At 46.4% G+C, this 20,345-nt stretch overlaps 1 protein-coding gene and 1 non-coding gene across 2 annotated transcripts in view; both read left to right on the forward strand.

Moving 5' to 3' along the window:
• NPM2 (nucleophosmin/nucleoplasmin 2) overlaps nt 1-15,033 on the forward strand; it is a 21,229-nt gene extending 6,196 nt beyond the window's left edge. The window contains exons 5-9 of the mRNA XM_021698911.1: nt 12,647-12,740; nt 13,511-13,686; nt 13,815-13,849; nt 14,647-14,680; nt 14,780-15,033. Coding sequence (XP_021554586.1) covers nt 12,647-12,740; nt 13,511-13,686; nt 13,815-13,849; nt 14,647-14,680; nt 14,780-14,824 — 384 coding nt within the window. The 3' untranslated portion in view covers nt 14,825-15,033. The remainder of the gene's footprint in view (nt 1-12,646; nt 12,741-13,510; nt 13,687-13,814; nt 13,850-14,646; nt 14,681-14,779) is intronic.
• LOC123324225 lies at nt 2,075-2,205 on the forward strand. The gene has a single exon (XR_006539705.1). It is a non-coding gene; the product is annotated as a small nucleolar RNA SNORA63 (small nucleolar RNA).
• Nucleotides 15,034-20,345: the final 5,312 nt, after the last annotated feature.

Consider the following 20,345-nt stretch of genomic DNA (forward strand, 5'->3'; position numbering starts at 1 on the left):
TTTATTTATTTATTTATTTATTTATTTATTTATTTATTTATTTATTTGAGAGAGCGAGCAGAGGAAGGAGCAGAGGGAGAAGGACAAGCAGACTCCACACTGAGCATGGAGCCCAACATGGGGCTTGATCCCAGGACCCCAAAATCATAACCTGAGCTGAAATTAAGAGTCGAAGGATGCTTGACCTACTGAGCCACCCAGGTGCCCCCAATGTGGTTTTGATTTGCTTTACCTAATGACTTATGATGTTGAGCCTCTCTTCGTGTTTTTATTGGTCATTTGTATATATTTTTTGGAGCATTGTCTATTCAGGTGTTTATTCATTTTTTAAAATTGCACTTGAGTTTGATATTTTAATATTTGTCTTCTTTAAATCGTATCAGTTTTTATATACTCTGCATACAAGCCCCTTATCAGATGACTTGCAAATATTTTCTACCATTTTCTGAGTTGTCTTCTCACTTTCTTGATGCTATCATTTGCAGCACAAAAGTTTTTACTTTTGATGTAGTCCAGTTTATGTTTTATCTTGTTGCTTATCCTTCTAGTGTTGAATCTAAGAAACTGTCACTTAATCCAAGGTCATGAAAATTTGCTCCAATGTTTTCTTCTAGGAGGTTTATAGTTTTAGTTCTTATAGTTAAGTCTCTGATCCATTTTGAGTTCATTTTTTTTTTTTAAGGATTTTATTTATTTATTTGAGAGAGAGAGAATGAGAGACAGAGAGCACGAGAGGGAAGAGGGTCAGAGGGAGAAGCAGACTCCCCGCCGAGCAGGGAGCCCGATGTGGGACTCGATCCCGGGACTCCAGGATCATGACCTGAGCCGAAGGCAGTCGCTTAACCAACTGAGCCACCCAGGCGCCCGAGTTCATTTTTGTATACAGTATAAAGTATGCAAATGGTGAGGCACCTGGGTGGCTCAGTCAGTTAAGTGTCCACTCCTGGTTTCAGCTCAGGTCATGATCTCACATTCATGGGATCAAGCCTGCATCCGGCTCTAGGCTCAGTGTGGAGTCTGCTTCATATTCTCAGATCCTCCCCCTCTGCCCCTCCGTGCTCGAACTTGCTCCTGCGTGCACTCTTGTGCTCTCTCTCAAATAAATAAATAAAATCTTTAAAAAAATGTTTTAAAAAATAAAATCTCTAAAAAGAGAAAAAGAGGGGCCCCTGGGTGACTCAGTTCAGCATCTGCTTTCCACTCAGGTCATGATCTCGGGGTCCCAGGATCGAGCCCTATGAGGGCTTCCTGCTCCACAGGGAGTCTCCTTCTCCTTCTCCCTCTCCCTCTGCCTGCCACACCCCCTGCTTCTGCCCGCCCACCCTCTCGCTAGCTCTCACTGTCAAATAAATAAAATCTTAACAAAAAAAAAAAAAAAAAAGAAAGCAAAAGTATGCAAATGGTATTTTTAAATGTCATTTTATTGCTGTTCAGTAGTAGTATAGTTATATAATTGTTTTTGTATTATCTGACCTTGCTAAACTTGCATATAAGTCCTAGCACCTTTTTGTTGATTCCTTAGAATTTGTTATGGATTTATTCATGTTATCTATGAATAAAGTAGTTTAACTTCCTTCATTTCTTTTTCTTGCCGGCCTTCACTGATGAGGACCTCAAATATAATGCCAAATAAAAGTAGTAACAGCAGGTCTGTCCTTGCTTTTTTCCAGTCTTCTACCGTTAAGACAGATGAAGGACTTTTGTAGATGTCCAAATGAGGGTGAAGATGTTCCCTTCTAATTTCCTGAGATATTTTGTCATGAATGGTTGTTGAGTTTTGTCCAAGAATTCTTTTCTGCATCTATTGAGGTTATTTTTTCCTTTATCCGTTACATGGCAAATTACATTTATTGATTTTTCAAATTTTATTTCTTTTAATGTTTTTAAATTTTAGGGTATGCTCCATGCCTAACATGAGGCTCGAACTCACACCCCCGAGATCAAGAGTGGCATGAGCCAGCAATACATAAAAGGACAATACATCATAATTGAATGGGACTTATCCCAAGAATGTACAGTTTTATATATTGCTGAATTCCATTTGCTAATATTTTATTAAGGATATTCATGTTGGATGCAGGATCTAGTTACAATGTAGCTATAAAGTGCTGCCTTGTCTTTGCCCCCTGCTCAAAATAAAGCTGTTACCTTTCTAGCCCTGTCCGCCATGGTGCTTAGCAGCCAGGGATGCATGGTCTCAGACATGTTTACCAAGTAAAACACTGACTTGAGGGGCGCCTGGGTGGCTCAGTCATTAAGTGTCTGCCTTCGGCTCAGGTCATGATCCCAGGGTCCTGGGATCGAGCCCCCGCATCGGGCTCCCTGCTCAGCGGGGAGTCTACTTCTTCCTCTCCCACTCCCCCTGCTTGTGTTCCCTCTCTCGCTGTGTCTCTGTCTGTCAAATAAATAAATAAAATCTTAAAAAAAAAAAAAGGATATTCATGTTGGGGTGCCTACCTGGCTCATGCCACTCTTGATCTCAGGGTTGTGATTTTGGGCCCCATGTTGGGTATAGAGATTGCTTAAAATCTTTAAAAAAAAAAAAGATATTTGTGTCTGTATTTATGAGCAACATTGGACTGCTGTTTTCTTGTCATTTCTTGTTTCTGTCTGGTTTTAGTATTAGGGCAATGCTGGCCTTATAAAATGAATAGGAAGATACTCTTTTCTGTTTTCTGAAACAGTTCATGTAACTTTGGTATTTTTTTCTTAAATGTTTTGGTAGAACTCAAGTGTGAAGCAATCTGGTTAACTACAACTTAAATTTCCTTAATAGATTTAGGACAATTTGGGTTGTTTTTTCTTAAGAGAGCTTTATGTCTTTCAAGGAATTTTTCAATTTTGTTCAAGTTGTCAAATTCATTGGCATAGAGTTGTCCATAATATTCCCTTCCTTTTCTGTAAACTCTAGTAAACTCTATTCTTTTGTTCCTGATAATGGTAATTTGTGTCTTCTCTCCCATTTCCTTGTACAGTCTGGTTACAGGTTTAATATTTTTATCCATCTTTTCAGGAACCCGCTTTTGGTCTCAACTTTTCTCTATTGTTTACCCACTTTTGTGTTTTATTGATCTCTGTTCTTTATTTCCTTTCTTCTATTTGGATTTTAATTTGCTCTTTTTCTAGTTTTTTAAAGCAGAATCTTACTTTTTTTTTTTAGACCTTTGGTCTTTTTCTGATACAAACATTTCATGCTATGATTTTCTTCTAAGCACCTTTCTGACTTCATCCCACAAATGTTGATAAGTACAGTTTTCATCTTCATTCCATTTAAATTATTTTATAGTTTTCTTTAGCCCCTGGGGTATTTAGAAATATGTGTGTTTTTCTAAGATTCTCGCATTGATTTCTAAATCTGTCTCATTGTGGTCTGAGAAAATACTCTATATAATTTCAGTCCTGTGTTCTGACTTTTGTGACCCATAATATGGTCTAGTTTGGTGAATATTTCCTTAATGCTCAAAGAATGTGTGTTCTATGGTTGGATGTATTGTTTTATTACTGTCAATTATATCAAGTTGGTTGGTAATTTTGTTGGAGTCTTCTGTATCCTTATTCATTTTCTGCTACTTGATCTGTTACTGAGAAAGGACTGTTGAAGACTTCAACAATAATTATGCTTTTGCCTATTTCTCCTATCAATTATCAGTTTTTACTTCATGTATTTTGAAGTTATTTTATTAGGCACATATACTTCTAGGATTACTATATCTTCTTGGTTAATTGATCCCTTTATTATGAAATGTCCCTCTTTATCTGGGGTAAATATTCTGAAGTCTACTTGGTCTGATTAATTTAGAACATCTAGCTCCCTTTTGATTAGTGTTTATGTGCTATATTTTTCCTATTTTTTTTTTATTTTGTCATTTTACTTTTAACTTCTATATCTCTCTATAAAGTAGGTTCTCTTTAGATACCGTATAATTGAGTCTTCCTTATTTAGCCAATCTGGTCATCCCTGCCTTTTAATTAGAGTATTTGGATTGTTAATATTTAAAATAATTATCAACAAGGTTGGATTTTAACCTATTGTCTTGCTATTGGCTTTCCTATTTGTCCTATCTGTGTTCCTTTCTTTTTTTTCTGGCCGCCTTTTGGGTTAACTAAGTGGTCTTTATGATTACATTTTCATCTCCACTATTGGTTTCTTAGATATACCTCATCTCTATTATTTTTTTTAGTGGTTGCTCTAGAATTTATAGATGCATCTTTTTTTTTTTTAAGATTTTATTTATTTATTTAATTGACAGAGAGAGAGAGACAGGGAACACAAGCAGGGGGAGTGGGAGAGAGAGAAGCAGGCTTCCCGCGGAGCAGGGAGCCCGATGTGGGGCTCGATCCCAGGACTCTGGGATCATGACCTGAGCCGAAGGCAGTCACTTAACCAACTGAGCCACCCAGGTGCCCCTATAGATGCATCTTTAAATTACAACAGTCTGTATTCAAATAATATTATACCACTTCATGAATGATATGAGAATCTTGCTATAGTATACTTCATTTCCCATTTCCCCTCCTTTGTGCTATTCTTGTAATAACTTTTATTTCCACATATGCTATAAATCCCACACTACATTATTAATACTTTATTCACTACCCTGAGATCAAGACCTGAGCTGAGATCAAGAGTCAGATGCTTAACCGACTGAGCCACCCAGGCATCCCTTAAGTTTTTATTATTTTAGTAACCTCTACACCCAACATGGGGCTTGAACTCACAACCCCAAGATCAAAAGTTGTACACTCTTCCGATTGAACCAGCCAGGCACCCTAGACAATCTATATTTTAAAGAGATTAGAAATTAGAATAAAACGTTATGTTTACCATTTCTGGTACTCTTCATTCCTTTGTGTAGAACTCTAGGTTGACTTTTTTGCCTTCAACACTTAATAACATTGCTCCATTGACCTTCTAGCTTGCATAATTTGGAGAAATCTAGTATCCTTATCTTCAATCCTCTTTATGCAATGTCTTTTTTTTTTTTCCCTCTGGCTGCATTAAGATTTTATCCTTATCACTGGATTTGAACAATTTATAAAATGCCTTGAGGTTCATTGAACTTCTTAAATCTGTGGTTTCATTGTTTTCATCAAATTTAGAAATTTTGGGGCGCCTGGGTGGCTGAGTCGTTAAGTGTCTGCCTTCGGCTCAGGTCGTGATCCCAGGGTCCTGGGATCAAGCCCCGCGTTGGCTCCCTGCTCAGCGGGGAGCCTGCTTCTCCCACTCCCCCTGCTTGTCTTACCTCTCTCGCTGTGTCTCTCTCTGTCAAATAAATAAATAAAATCTTAAAAAAAAAATTTAGAAATTTTTTGGCCATTATTCTGCAAATATTTTTTTCTGCTCCCCACTTCTCTCTTGGGGAGTCCAATTACAAGTTTATTAATTGTGTTCAAACCTACCTATTTTGTCTCCCTGATCTATCAATTACCAAAATGATTTGTGTTAAAATTACCAATTATGATTGTGGATTTTCAGTGGATTCCTCTTATAATTTTATTATTTGCTTTATATATGTTTATTTTTCAATTAAAATTTTTAGATAATTGTAGATTTACATATAGCTGTAAGAAATAATAGAGAGATCCCTATATATTTGCCCAGTTTTCCCCAAGTAACATTTTGCAAAACTGTAATATAACATTGAAATGAGGATATTGACATTGATACAATCGAGTCATCTTGTTCAATACAACTTCATCACCTAAGTTCATATATTTAGCACCAATGGGGCAGGGAGACAACAGGGATCCTTCAAAATACCCTTTTATAACCACACCCACCTCCCTTCTGCCTCTTGTTCTATCCCTAACCTCTGGCAACACCAACCTATTCTCCATTTCTAAAATTTTGTTCTAGAAATAGTATCATACATATGTAACTTTTTTGGAACAGTTTTTTTTTTTTTTTCCCCTCAGCATAATCTCCTGGAGTTTCGTCCAAAATGTTTTGTGTATTCTTTTTATTGCTGAGCAGTATTCCATGGTCTCACTGTACCACAGTTCAACCACTCAGCTGTGGAAACACTGAGCTGATTCTACTTTGGGGCTGCTATGAACATTTGTGTAAAAAATTTTATGTAAGTATAACTTTTCCTTTCTCTGGGATAAATTCCCAAGAGTACAATTGCTGGGTCATATGGTGGTTTCCTGCTTACTTTATTAAAATGCCAAAGTGTTTTCTTTTTCTTTTTCTTTTTTTTTAAAGATTTTATTTATTTATTCATGAGAGATAGAGAGGCAGAGGCAGAGGGAGAAGCAGGCTCCCCGCGGAGCAGGGAGCCCGATGCGGGACTCGATCCCAGGACCCTGGGATCATGACCTGAGCTGAAGGCAGACTCTTAACTGACTGAGCCACCCAGGCGTCTCGCCAAAGTGTTTTCTAAAGTGGCTGTGCCGTTTACATTTTTACCAGTAATGCATGGGTGATGCCTTCTTCTGCATCCTCACCAACATTTAATGTTGTCACTATTTCTGTTTTTAGCCATTCTAAAATGTGTCTCGATATCTCCTAGTGCTTTTAAGTTGCATTTCCCTAATGGCGAATGACGCTAAACGTCTTGTCATGTGTCTGTTTGCCATCTGTGTATTCAGTAAAATGTCTGTTCATGTCTTTTGCCCATTTTTAACTTGGATTGTTTTGTTACTGTTGGGTTTTGCTAATTCTCTATAGATTCTAGACACTAGTCCTTTGTCAAGCCTATGGTTTGCAAATATTTCCTCCCCAGTCTGTGAGTTGTTTTTTTATCCCTTTCCAATGAACTTTTTTGGAATAAAAATGTTTAATTTTGATGAGGCCCATCTTACCAGTTTTCCTTTTATGACTTTTGCTGTTAAGTCTAAGAACTCTTTGCCTGCTCCAAGGTCACAAAGACTTTCTATGTTTTTTTTGTCCAAAAGTCTTATAGTTTCACATTTTGCATTTAAGTCCACAATCTGTGTAGAGGTAACTGTGGTAGAAGTTGTGGGGTTTAGGTCAAGCTTCATCTCTTTGCCTCTGGACGTGCAGTTGCTCCAGCACATTCATTGAACAAGCTGTCCTCCTCCCTTTAACCAATCATGCACCTTCGTCAATAATCAGTCGCACATGTCTGTGTGGGTCTATTTCTAGGTCTTCTGTTTTATTGATCTTTGTGTCTCTCCTTCCAATACCACACAGTCTTGATACTGTAGCTATAGTCTATGCATGTTTAGACTACGTTGTTGGTGCATATGATTTACAGAATTATCTTCCTGGTAAACCAACATAAGTTTTTCATCCCTAAAAATGCTTATTGAATTCAAGCTTACATCATCTGCTATTAATTTGTTTTCCAGTTTTCTCAATATCCATTTTCCTTTATTCTTTAGTAATGGAATTCATGACTTTTAGCTGGCCACAGGCTACTGAGAATAAGGCAAGGCCATGAAGTTCTGGCCAATGGAATGTAAGCAGAAGTGGTAAAGTGTCCTTAAAGAGAGATCATGTGACCATTTTTATCCCTTCCTCCATCCTGCTGGCTGGAATATGGATGTGATGGCTAGAATGTGAGCAGCCATCTTGGACCGGAAGGTGGAAGCATATATTAAAGATGGCGAAGTAACACAATAGGAAGAGCCTGCATCCCTGATGATTGAAGAGCAGTATACCCACAGCTGACTGCTTATATCCAGATTGAGTTTATGTGACAAAGAAACAAGCTTCTATGTTGTATAAGCCACTGGCATTGAGTTTTCTGCTGCTTGTTAGCAAACCTAATCCTAACAAATACAACTAGCTTCATTTTTGTTTTAAATAGTTATGTTTGCAGTAACAGAGACCCAACTACAGGGACTCAAACACATTCAAGATTCATTTCTGTCTTGGATAGAAGACATCCAGAGATAGGCAGTACAAGGCTGGTAAGATGGCTCGATGGTCACCAAAGACCCGGGCTTCTCTTCTCTTTCTTCTCTCCTTGGTTCAAAACTTCCATCCTCAAGATCATCTTATAGTCCAAGAAGACTGCTGCAACTCCACCTCTCACTTCTGCATTTAGGGTAATAGGCGAGAAGAAACAGGGGGAGACCAAAGGGGCTTTTCTCAGTTCTCTGTCTACCTCTTAAGGAGTCTTCACACAAGCACCACCCACCAAATTCTGCTTACAGCTCATTGGTCCGGAAATTAGTAACATGATCACAGCCAACTACACGGGAAACTGAGGAATACAGTCTTTGGTGGGTACAGTATTTGAATAGTATCAGGACACTGCTATGATTGAAAAAGGGAAGAATGGATATTGCAGTAGCCTTGAGAAGCCTCTGCCACACCTGCTAGGTATGCTTCCATATCTTTTCTTCAACATTTCTATGTGCTTATGTTTTAGGCATGTATCTTACAAGCAGTAAATAGCTACGTTTTATGTTCATCTATCTGGCCAATATAGTCTGTTTATGTTTACTGTGATGCTAATATACTTGGATTTATTTGTAATATGTACTTTGTGATTTTATATTGCTTGCTTTTTCATGTTTTGTTTTTCTTTTTTCTTTTTCTGTCTTTTATTAGGTTAAGGTTTCTTTTCCCCTTTTCTATTGATTTGGAAGCTGTTGAATCTCATTCTGATTTTTATTAGTTCTTAATTTTTTAACAATCATGCATGATTAGTCTAAAATTAATATTTTATTCCTCCCCCCAAACAATCAAGGAAGATTTTCTATTTACCCTCTTCTTATTTTTTTTTTAAGATTTTTTTATTTATTTATTGAGAGAGAGAATGACAGAGAGCATGAGAGGGTGGAGGGTCAGAGGGAGAAGCAGACTCCCTGCCGAGCAGGGAGCCCGATGCGGGACTCGATCCCGGGACTCCAGGATCATGACCTGAGCCGAAGGCAGTCGCTTAACCAACTGAGCCACCCAGGCGCCCTATTTACCCTCTTCTTAACTTACCTGTTATCATGCAGTGTCTTAGCTTCAGCTTGTTTTAAACCCACTCAATACTAGTCAATACTAGTATGATTTTGTTTTACAGTAATGCTTGCTTGGATTTTTCTTTGTTGACCAAGTTGCTTGCTCACCACTGCTGCTTGTATCCACTTCTTCCTTTTCCATGTAATTGTCCTCTTTTTAAAAAAAATTTCTTTAAATTCAATTTAGTTAACATATAGTGTAGTCTTAGTTTCAGGGGTAGAATTTAGTGATTCATCAGTTGTATATAACAAGTGCTCATCACATCACATGCCCTCCTTAAGGCCCATCACCCAGTTACTGCATGCCCCCATGCCTGTTCCCTCCAGCAATCCTCGGTTTCCTGGAGTTAAGAGTCTCTTATGGTTTGCCTCCCTCTCTGTTTTATCTCATTTTTCCTTCCCTTCCCCTTTGTTCATGTTTTGTTTCTCAAGTTCCACATATGCGTGAAATCATAAGGTATTTGTCTTCCTCTGATGGACTTACTTCACTTAGCATAACACCCTCTAGTTCCATCCACGTTGTTGCAAATGGCAAGATTTCATGCTTTTTGATGGCTGAGTAATATTCGCGTGTGTGTGTGTGTGTGTGTGTGTATACCACCTCTTCTTTTTGTTTTGTTTTTTTAATTTAAATTCAATTAATTAACTATATTATTTGTTTCAGGGGTACGGGTCTGTGATTCATCAGTCTTACACGACACCCAGTGCTCATTACAACACATACCCTCCCCATTGTCCATCACCCAGTTACCCCATCCCCCCACCCCTCTCCCCTCCAGCAACGCTCAGTTTGTTTCCTAAGATTGTGGGTCTCTTATGGTTTGTCTCCCTCTCTATACCACCTCTTCTTTATCCATTCATCTGTCAATGGACATATGGGCTCCTTCCATATTTTGGCAATTGTGGACATTGCTGCTATAAACATTGGGGTGCATGTGCTCCTTCAGATCACTATGTTTGTATCCTTTGGATAAATACCTAGTAGTGCAATTGCTGGGTCGTAGGGTACCTCCATACTGTTTTTAAGGAATAGGAGGAAACTCCATGCTATTTTCCAGAGTGGCTGCACCAGTAATTGTCATCTTTTTGACACCTCATTGAGTAGGTCTGGGAGTAGTGAACTTACTTGGGCTTTGCCTGGAAATATCTTTATTTTACCCTCATTCCTTCATGATAGTTTGGCTGTGTATAATTCTACATAGAGAGGTAGTTTCCCTCAAAATTTTGAAGATGTCATTCTATTCTTCTGGTTTTTGACGTTGCTGTCAAAACCTTCAGTCTGTCTGGTTATTGTTCCTTTTTTGGAAATCTGTCTTTCCTCTTTGGTTTATTTTAAGATAACCTCTTTGTTTTTGCTAGCCACCATTTCACTATGGGATGTTCAGGTGTACATTTATTTTTATTCATCTGTTCAGAACTTAGGTTTCCTGGATGTGAGGATCTGTGTCCTTGATGGTTTCTAGAAGCTCTTGGTTATCACTTGGCGTATTGACTCCATTGCTCCTAGTCCCTTATTGTGATGAGATGCATGTTGGATCTGCTCATTCTGTCCTCCATACCTCTCAGCTTCTCTTTCATATTTTGTTCATCTGTCTCTCTGTGCTGAGTACTGGGCAGTTTCTTCACAGTATGATTCCAGTTTCCTGATCCTTGTTTTAGCTGGCTTATTCTGCTTTTTAACCCTTTGTTCAGTCTAGAAGCTGCATTTGGTTCTTTTTATTTCTCCTAATACCTGTTCTTACAGTTCCTACTTTTGTTTATTTGATTTTCATCAATCTAATTTCACAATTGTTTAGATTGTTATTCTTTTATCTCAGGTTCTTGCTTGTGCTGGTCTGTGGTCATTTTGTTTTCTTCTGCTCACTCTAGCAGGATTGTGTCTTGTATGTTTTTTGTGATTTTTAGATGAGGAGCTGTCTTCAGGGTCTTGTTTTTTTCTCTGAAAGAATTCCATGTGAAAAAAATTGACAGTATCCCAAGAGAACAGTTTTGTGTTTGTGTCTGCCATTTGCCCAGGAATGTCACCAGTCTGGGATTTTATACAAGTTTCTGGACTTGGCAGTACTCACCAAGTGAATTCAAACTTTGTGTGGGTGAGAGGTACAGCCATGGGTTTTTGGGTTCTCACAGGAGACTTATTTATCCCCCTTGCATTCCCTTCCTTCAGTAGTGGGGGGAGGGGGAGTTCCTAGTAGGTGGGTTTGGAATTCTGCAGTCCCCTAGCCTCTCCCTGACCCTGGAGCTTTTTACTGAGGTGCAACCCTTAGAGGGTCCTAGCCTCCATTCAGCGGGCTCCGTGACAGTGTTCCTCTTTTGAACCCAGGCCCTGTCTCCTGTCCCCTGTCCATGAGTGTGTGTTAAAACCTAAGGCCACGGGATGCCTGGGTGGCTCAGTTGGTTAAGCGTCTGCCTTGGGCTCAGGTCATGATCCCAGGGTCCTGGGATCAAGTCCTGCATTGGGCTCCTTGTTCAGTGGGGACCCTGCTTCTCCCTCTGCCTGGCTCGCTCGCTCTCTCTGGCAAATAAATAAATAAGATCTTAAACTCAAGGCCAGAGTTGTTTTCAGGCACATCTCCCCCTCAGCTGCTTATAGCACCTGTGCTTGCCACGCTGTCCCTTCGTTTCTGGTGCATGGGACCTCTTCTGTCTTACTATTCAGCCATGCAATGAAAACATTGGAGTATATTGTATCCAGCATTTCTGGGTGTTGATGGCTGCAGAGTTTCAGTTTTCGCTTATCTCCTTCCTCTCTGAGCCCAAAACTCTAAATTAATCTCCCTACGCCTCAGTTCTCTTCTCTGTAAAGTCAAGGCACCTCCATCATGGGATTGTCATGAGGGGTTCGATGAATAAAGCCGGTAAAATGCTTAGCATAGGGCCTGGCACACGGTAGGCAGTCAATAAATGGGAGTATCATCATTGATACTCCAGAAAATTTGGAAAGTTTGGAGAAGTATAAGGAAAGGAAATATCTTACTGTCCACTGAAAATTATGGTTCACACTTAAGAGAAGTCTAACTTTATTCATATGTATATCCACACAGTACTAGTACTGTACATACCACTTTGTGTCTGCTTTTCTCACTTGACTCATGTCTTATTCGAGTGGGCCGCCATAACAAAATACCATAGAGTGAGGGGCATTTATTTTGTCACAGTTCTGAACGTCTGAGACCAGGGTGCCAGCAAGGTCGGATATGGGGAGGGACCCTCTTCCTGGCTTGCAGATGGCCGCTTGCTCTCTCTCTGTCCTCACACGGCAGAGAGAGACAGAGGGAAGCCTCTGGCCTCCTTTACAAGGGCACTCATCCCATCATGAGGGCCCAGCTCTCATGACCTCATCTAATCCTAATTGCCTCTCAAAGGCCCCACCTCCAGATAGCCTCACACTGGAGGTTAGGGCTTCACATAAGAATTTGGGGGATACAGTTCAGTCGGTGGCAATCACACTTCTCTACTGAACAGCTGCCCCTCAGCTTGGAAGCCTGTCTGGGATCTTTAACAAGAGTGGGGTTATCAGATTCACATTCTTCTCCGACAGAATCCACCTCAACAGGAAGGGGCTGATGACACAGTGAGGCCCAGAGAACCTGAAGTGTGTGTAGTTGGGGTTTGGGGAATCAATTCTGAGTGTTTCTGCCAGAGAGCAGCCCCCAGGCAGCCTCCAGGGGTGAGTGAGCCCATCTTCTCTGCTCCTGCCCCTGCATCCCTCCCCCTGCAGGTCGTCCTGATGGGACTGGAGCTTTCTCCTCCAGTCACTTTCCAGCTCCGGGCTGGCTCTGGACCTGTGTTCCTCAGTGGCCAGGAACTTTACGGTAAGTCGGAGCTTGGACCTGGGGAAGGTCTCAGAGTGCAGTGCCTAGCACAGGGCCAAAGGGGGAACCGGCACTCCAAAGCTGGAGGGATTCTTGAGTTATTAGCGAAAGTCCCCAAAGGCAACATGATTGCCAGTAGTCTGGACTGGAAGTCCTCCTTTACCTCCCTGCCTCTGTGGGCCTCAGTCCCCTTGCCTGTAACACCAGGGTGGGGGTATACTTGGTTTCATCTCCAAAGAGCAGTTGGGAGGAATAAACGGGATATTCAGGAAAAAGCAGTTTGCGGGGTGCCTCGTACTACCCGCACGGAGAATGTTAGCTGCTGTGAGGCGCGTCGCTGGAGGGGCAGTACGGACCCCAGCAAGCCGCTGTGCCGCCGACTCTCTGCCTAGCCTCCTCTGTGCGGGGGCACTGTCATCAGGGCACTGTCCTACCCCAAGACGCTGGCAGGCTCTACTTCCCTTAGGATGAGGTCTGCATTCCTTAGCTGCTCCCTTCGCTGGCACCCTCTGCCCACCCTCCCCTCCTCTGACTCCTTCCCAGCCACAGCGGGCCACTTCCCCTGCCCTCCCCCGCCACCCCGGCTCTCCAGTGTTCCGGACCTCTCACCCCACCCGAGCCTCCACTTTGTCAGAGAGGCCAGAAAGGGTCTAGAGGAGGTGGCAGGTGCTGGCTTCCCCAGGGCAGCTCTGATGGCAAGACCCATGGCGGGACGGGAGCCAGGCAGAGACCCAGAGCTCCGCGGCCCTGCCCCCTTCCATGCACCGCAGACACTGCAGACCTGTCCTGGGAGGAAGAGGAGGAGGAGGAGGAGGAGGAGGAGGAAGGTGACAGCGGTGAGGTTGAGGACGACAACGACGACGACGTAGATGTGTCCCTAGAGGAGGAGACCCCTCTTAAACAAGTCAAGAGGCTGGCGTCCCAGAAGCAGACAAGCGTTGCCAAGGTGAGGGCAGGGACCCCCAGAGGCTCCTCAGAAGCCTGGGCCAGGCCTGCGGCGTGCTGGGTGCCTGAGTGTGCCAAAGCCTGGGCAGGGCCCTAACCCGCCCCATACCGCTTGTGCTTGGTTCCCAGAAAAAAAAGGTGGAAAAGGAAGAGGAGGCCGTGAGGTAACTCTTTCCCTCTATTAACTCGGCCGCGATCTTGTAGTGGGGGTATGTGGGGCTAGGAAGGGCCTGGGATGTGTGCACATGGGTAGGAGCCTACTGCCACAGCCTCTGGGGAAAGCATTAAGGTATTCTTACCTTTTGACCTAATTCCACTTACGCCAATTCCTTCCAAAGGATCCCATCCAAAATATGGGTAAAATGATAGGCACTGAGATACGCATTATTCAAGTAATAGTAAAAAATGGAAGCATTCCAAATGTTGACCAATGTAGTATTTGAATAAGCCATGTCACATTTCCCCAATGGAATGTGACCTATGAAGAATATAGCATCCTGGAAAGTGTTTATTGAATTTTTAAAAAACAGGATATTAAGTCATTTTCATGTTATTTCACATGTTTTTAGAAGAAAACAAAGCAAAAAGCCCTGAAAGGAAACACACCAAAATGTTAATACTGGTGGGGAAATAAAGAAAATAAGTAATTTAATCTCTATTTGCTATATATTGTGCAACATAGTTAAACATTACTTTTATAATGAAAAAGACCCATTTGTGATAAATAAAAGAAAGCAGATGGAAGCCTGAGAAGAAAAAACATCTTGTTTAAAATAAGAGTCAGAGTGGTTCCCGGTAGGTGACAGGTGGAGAGGTGAATTCAGCAGCTTCCAATTCTCCAGGTCACAGCCCCCTGCTTTCAGTGTGGGCACTAAGAGGGTCTGGGCTACTGGTGTCAGGCTGAGCACGCTCTTCTTCCCACCCACATCCCCTCTCCTTGCCCCACCCCACCCAACTCCAGACCCAGGCTTAAAGAAAAGAGTCCTGTGAAAAAGGTGAGTACCAGAAGAAGGGGCTGGTCCGGCGGGGGGGGGGGGGGGGGGGGGCGACAGAGGGAGGGAGTGGGACACTGGCGCCCTCCCTTCTCTCCATAGGCCAAACCCACACTCAAACCTAAAAAGCCCGGATTCAAGAAATGAGGAGCCAGGGATGGCCTGGCTGCAGGGACTGCGGGAGAGCCAGCTAGAGCACATGTGGGGTGGCCTTCCTCTGCGCATTCCCCAGGTTCCCCCAACCCAGCCTCTCTCCACCTGAGTCTGAATGGGATGGAGCTGCTGGGGGCGACACAAGAGGCCCTCACCTCCAACTCTCGAGTTTCAGCAGGACCTGGAGGGAAAAGCTCCAACCTCGGGGCCACAATAAAGTTTGCTTTGTCAGGACCTTGTTTCTGCCATCTGTTCCCAGGGGCCGGCCTTCTTGCTGGCTGCAGTGAGCCCGTGTGCCCGGCAGAGGGCGGCCGCGGGCCAGCTGGGTTCTGCTCTGCTCTGCTCTTTACCTCCCCTTACCTCCCTCTCTTGTCCTCAAACTCTCACCCACTCCCACTCCCACCCCCCCCCCCCCCCCAGCTTCAGGGAAAAAACCAAGTGTCTCAGCCCCTTGCCCAGCTTCAACTTTCTGCCCCTGGCCTGAGGGAGGGAGCTCCAGCTGGTGTGAGTCTTCCTGTGTCCACACTCCCTTGTGGCTGGCCCATTTGCCACGTGCTGAACCAAGGGGTGAGAGCTGCCCACCCTGCCAGGAAGGTCCTTGGCCCGTCAGACTAGCCTGAGGATCTTCTCTCCTGGCCCTAATCACGTCTGTCTGTTGTCCAATACACAGGACGTCTATTGGAACCCCGGAGGTGGGATGCTAGTTGTGTGCTCCCAGGCTTGCCCTCCTGTTCAGGGTGAGCTCCTGCTCATTTGTGTGCAGATCTGTGTCAGGCAAGAGCCCGGAGGCCTGGACCTTCAAGGACACCCTCCCAGGCAGGGCACATGAGGCAGGCTTTACAGAGGCTCTAGAGGGTCTCTTACAGGGGGTGGACAGGTAAACACTCTTAACTCCCCTGTGAGGCATCCCCCAGGACAGTTCCCGGAGCCACGGAACAGGGCTCCCCAGGGTGTTCGGGTGAGGCAAGGGGGGGCTGGCAAGGGGGTGAATGACCTGGAGCCTGGGTCACCCATGGTGACACACAGATGGCCCCCCACTTGGGCTTTTACTTGCAGGGCCTCTGCTGGGCTTCTCCCTGGCCCTCCCCCACACCTCCACCAGCCAAATCTAAAGTGGGCCAATGGGGAGATGGCCCTGCCTCTCTCCAGGATCCGGAGGCAGGGTCCCAGAAGGTGGGAGGTCTGAATGCCGGCATGGGAAGGTCAGCAAGCAGGCTTTTGTGTCCGTGTTCAGCCTCCGGTTCTCTTGAAGCCAGGAGAGATGGAGGAGGGTAGGGCTAGCGTTCTTGCTGCTTGCTCTCTTCACCCCATAGGACAGATGTGGGCATCGCCCCACCCTCTAACAAATGAGAATGAGCCACTGACCTCGGGTCACCTGGACAGCAGTTCACATCTCGCTCCAGGTGGGCAGCAGGCACTTCTCATGGCTTCATGCCACAGTGACACAGGGTGGGACAAATTCTTCACCTTCAAGTCCCCTCCAGCCTCGTGGAAACAAAAGCCAACAACAAAATGTCAGTTACTGTCCCGTGCTTTGCAGGATGTGAAACAGGCTAAGTTCCAGGCTGGAGAAGTACTGTTGGGAGATCAGAGGAAGCCCCTCAAAGGAGAGGAGTGACAAGAAGGGGGTGGCAGGCCCCAGGAGTAGCCGGCAGAAGGACACTTGTAGGAGCAGGGGCCAAGAATGCAAAGGGCCTGAGGCAGAGCAAGCTTGGGGGTCTGAACAAAAGAAGATTGCCATGATTGCAGGAAGAACGTGCTGGGCGTGCTGGGCTATGGGTGCAGCCAGGAGGGCCTCCCGGGACTCACTCCCATTAAGCCCGGCTTCTCAGACCTGGAAGATGAGGCACAGAGAGGTGAAACAACTTGCCCCCAAGGCTACAGAACTAGTGGAGGAACCAGGGTTCCCGCCAGGTAGTGTGGCCCCCAGCTCTTTAACCACTCTGGATGGGAGTGGGGAGAGCCCCGCAGCGGAGCGCTAGGAAGTCTCATGAACTGAAAGCAGTCGTTAGAATGCAGGCCGGGAGTTACACTGGGCAGCCCCCAGCCACACAGGGACTTCTTCCCTCCACCGCCGCCTCGCCCCAGGCCAACGCCCCAGCAGCCTGGCTGCACCCGGGGTCTGCACAGAAGGGCCGGCGACAGCTACACCACCGACTTGGCCTCCGAGTGCTGGCAGGCAGTAGGGACCGAGCGGCAAAGATGAAGGGCTCCCCGGCCTGGACCCGTCCAGGTGCCTTTTGCCCTGCCCCAGCCCCAGCGCCAGCCCTTCTGTTTTTCAACAGGAAAAGGGTGAGCCGGGTCGAAGCAGGTGGTGACAAGTGGCAGGTCTGCAGGTGGGCCCTGCGGGCTCTGTGTCTGCACCAGCTGGGCTGTTAGAAGGAGCAGGCGTGAGACGCCTCAGTTGGGGGGTGTTGAACTTGGCACTAGGGGGTGGGGATTAACCAATGCAGCCCAGGCTACTTCTCACTTCCCTTATCACCTCCTGCCACCTCCCCCCATAAATGTTAATGAACCCTACCTTCTACCTCCCAGCTCCCTCTAGTCAAGGGAGAGAGTGGGGCAAAATTTAGGTAAACTGAGTCTGGGCCACATAAGAGGTCTAGGGTCTAGGCCCCTTGCCGCCATTCTTTTGGTCCTTGATACTTTTCAGGGAGTGTCCACCTCAGTTGATACTCACGGTGGCAGTTTTGACAGCATCGATAATGGCCATTTCCTTTTTACAAATTAGCAAGCTGAGACAGAGAAGTGAAGGGACTTGCCATAGATCACACAGCCCATGGAGGACAGGGCCTGGGGATGGGGATAAAATCCATGGAACACTCTCCATGCTGCCTCCCCTCTTGGAGCCCAGCACTGGCCTCCCCATAGGGGTAAAGGAGCAAGCTGAGTCAGAAAGCCAGGCCTGCGGGTGCACAATGGGAAGGGACAATGAGCAGATGTCGCACCATGAAACAGGCTACCCAGCCATGCCCCAGAGCCCCCTGGCACAGACCCCTGGCTGAGCCCCAAGGCCAAGCTTGACTGCTGGCATCCGTTACCATGGAGACCCAGGCCTGGCTGGGGGGCTGGCCAGTGACAACAGGCCCCTCTCCCACCAATAGGAACCAGGCACTCAGGCTCAGAAAACTGGGGCCCAGACAGCGCTAGGTGGCACTCCCCACACCTGACTCCTTGTTTCATTCCATCTCCCAGCTCACCAGTCAACCCCACAATTCCAATTCTGAACTACCTCCATGCGTCTGCTCTTACCTGTCATCCCAGGATTGAGGGCGGCAGGAGGTAGCCCTGAGTACCCTATCCGGGAGCTAGGAGCAGGCAGAGATGTGGGTGAGGTCGTGGGCTCCCCGGAGAATGGAGCCAGAGCCAGCACCAACCACAGCAGAGAGGGAGATTCAGGCATTTCCTCGGAAGAGGCAGAGTTTAAATCCTGCCCCAAATGGAACAAATGTGGAAAATGATCAGGAGCATCAGCCTGGGCAAAAGCAGAGAAGCAGGACAGTCTGGGGCATGCTGAGAAAATGATGAGCACTGGACTGGGAGTCTGGTTACCTGATGCCTTGTCCGTGTCATGCCACTCACTAACTAGCTGTGAGACCCTCCCTGGGCCTCCTCAGGGACCAAATGAAGAATCTAAGAGCCCTTCCGGTTTTGGGTTTTTTTTTGTTTTTTAAGATTTTATTTATTTATTTGACAGAGACACAGCGAGAGAGGGAACACAAGCAGGGGGAGTGGGAAAGGAAGAAGCAGGCTTTTTGCCGACCAGGGAGCCCTATGCAGGGCTCGATCCCAGGACCCTGGGATCATGACCTGAGCCGAAGGCAGACGCTTAATGACTGAGCCACCCAGGCACCCTGAGCCCTTCCACTTTTGACAGTATGATTCCAGTATGGTTCCAACCCTGGACTCCCCCAGTTACAGGACTACCTCCGCACTCCCCAGGCTAGGTCAGGCTCAACAGGACCCTGAGCCCCCGTGGGGCACCGTGGGCGGAGCTGGGAGCCAGGTGCTGGAGCTGGACCGCTGGAGGTGGCCAGGAGGTGGCCTTGGGGCTTGTCTGGGGGGGGAGGGGTGGCAGACTACTTTGTGGATTGATTTAGCTCAGGAAGGTGAGAAGGAGGCCTGGAGGTGAGAGTTTCGCCCTCCTGCTCATCTCTTTAGGTAAATACATCCACACCCAGCATTTCCCCTTCTCTTTCCATCCTGGGGGCACTTAGACCTCAGAGCCCAGAGCTGAGGTGTGAGCTCTGCTTCCCGATGCAGGGGCTTCCCTCGGAGATCCCCCTAAGCACGAGCCCGCTTCCACAGTCACCATCACCCACATTCTGTAGGGAAGGAACAGTTAGAGTCCCTGGTCACCAGCTTCTGGGACCTTGGATATCTCAGCCCGGAGGGCGTGGACACAGCAGAAAGTCTCCGGATGAGATCCATGTGGAATAGAAAGAGCATGGACTTTAGGAACCTAGTTCCACCATTCACTAGCTGGGTCATTCTGAACTAACTACCTACTAGTGTGTCTCAGTTTCCCTTTCTGTCGAATGGCGTAATACTGGGACGGTACAGAGCAGGGTGGGACCAGAGGTCATGTGAAGAGGCTGGTTGGCACTTCATCCCAGGCAGCTGCTGGTGGGCGCAGGGAGGAGGCCCTAGGGACAGCTGCTGCCCCAGAGAGGATGATGGGTGAGGCCCAAGAACATATTACACCTTTTGGCGTCTGCTCAGTGCAGTCATCTCATTTGGTCCTCCGACATCCTGAGGCGGTACCGCCCCATTTCTAGGAGAAAAGTGCCCAGGCCCAGAGAAAAGTAGCTCACGCCAATGCACCGGCTCTTCTCCGAGTCTGTCTTTTCTGAGACGGGTCCTTCCACAGCCCCAGCTGCACCTTCTCCCCCATCCCTGGCCCCCCACCTGTTGCACCCACTATTTGCTGCCAGTTGGGACAGCCTTAACACCTCCATCCCAGTGGCCAGACAGCAGAGAGGGGGAGCAAGGGGTGACAGAGGCAGTGGAAGCAAGCGCTCCTAGCCAAGCCCACCGCCTGCCCCCTGGAGGGAGGCTCCTCCTTTTAAGGCTGCTTCTGGGAATTTCCACCCCCAGAGCCAGACTCAGCAACCCCTGTCCCGGAATGATACCTGCACTCTCCCTTGGGGAGGTGGGGCACCGGACCTGAGGGCAGGAGAAGCTGGCCCTGGGAGGGGAGGAGGGGCCCTCCAGTCCAGGTCTGAGGGTCAGGAAAAACGGGGGAGACCACAGGGGCCAGCCTCCTTATCCAGCAGCTCCATCCTCTGTGCTCGGGTAGCCCAGCAAGAGGCTGGCGGCCCCCGCCGGTGGCTGCTTAGCCGGCTCACTGGCCAGGAAGGTGGACACCTCACACCTCAGTCTCCCAGTTACGCCCTCCTCCCCCACTCCTCCTCCCCTCCCTTCTCTCTCCTCCTCCTCCCCTCTCTCTCCTCCTCTCCCCCCTGAAAACCTGTGGCTTGAAGAGACCTTGGCTTCTCTGGGACTCTACCCCTGG

Source organism: Neomonachus schauinslandi, chromosome 2 (assembly GCF_002201575.2).
Source record: "Neomonachus schauinslandi chromosome 2, ASM220157v2, whole genome shotgun sequence".
Lineage (NCBI taxonomy): Eukaryota > Metazoa > Chordata > Mammalia > Carnivora > Phocidae > Neomonachus > Neomonachus schauinslandi.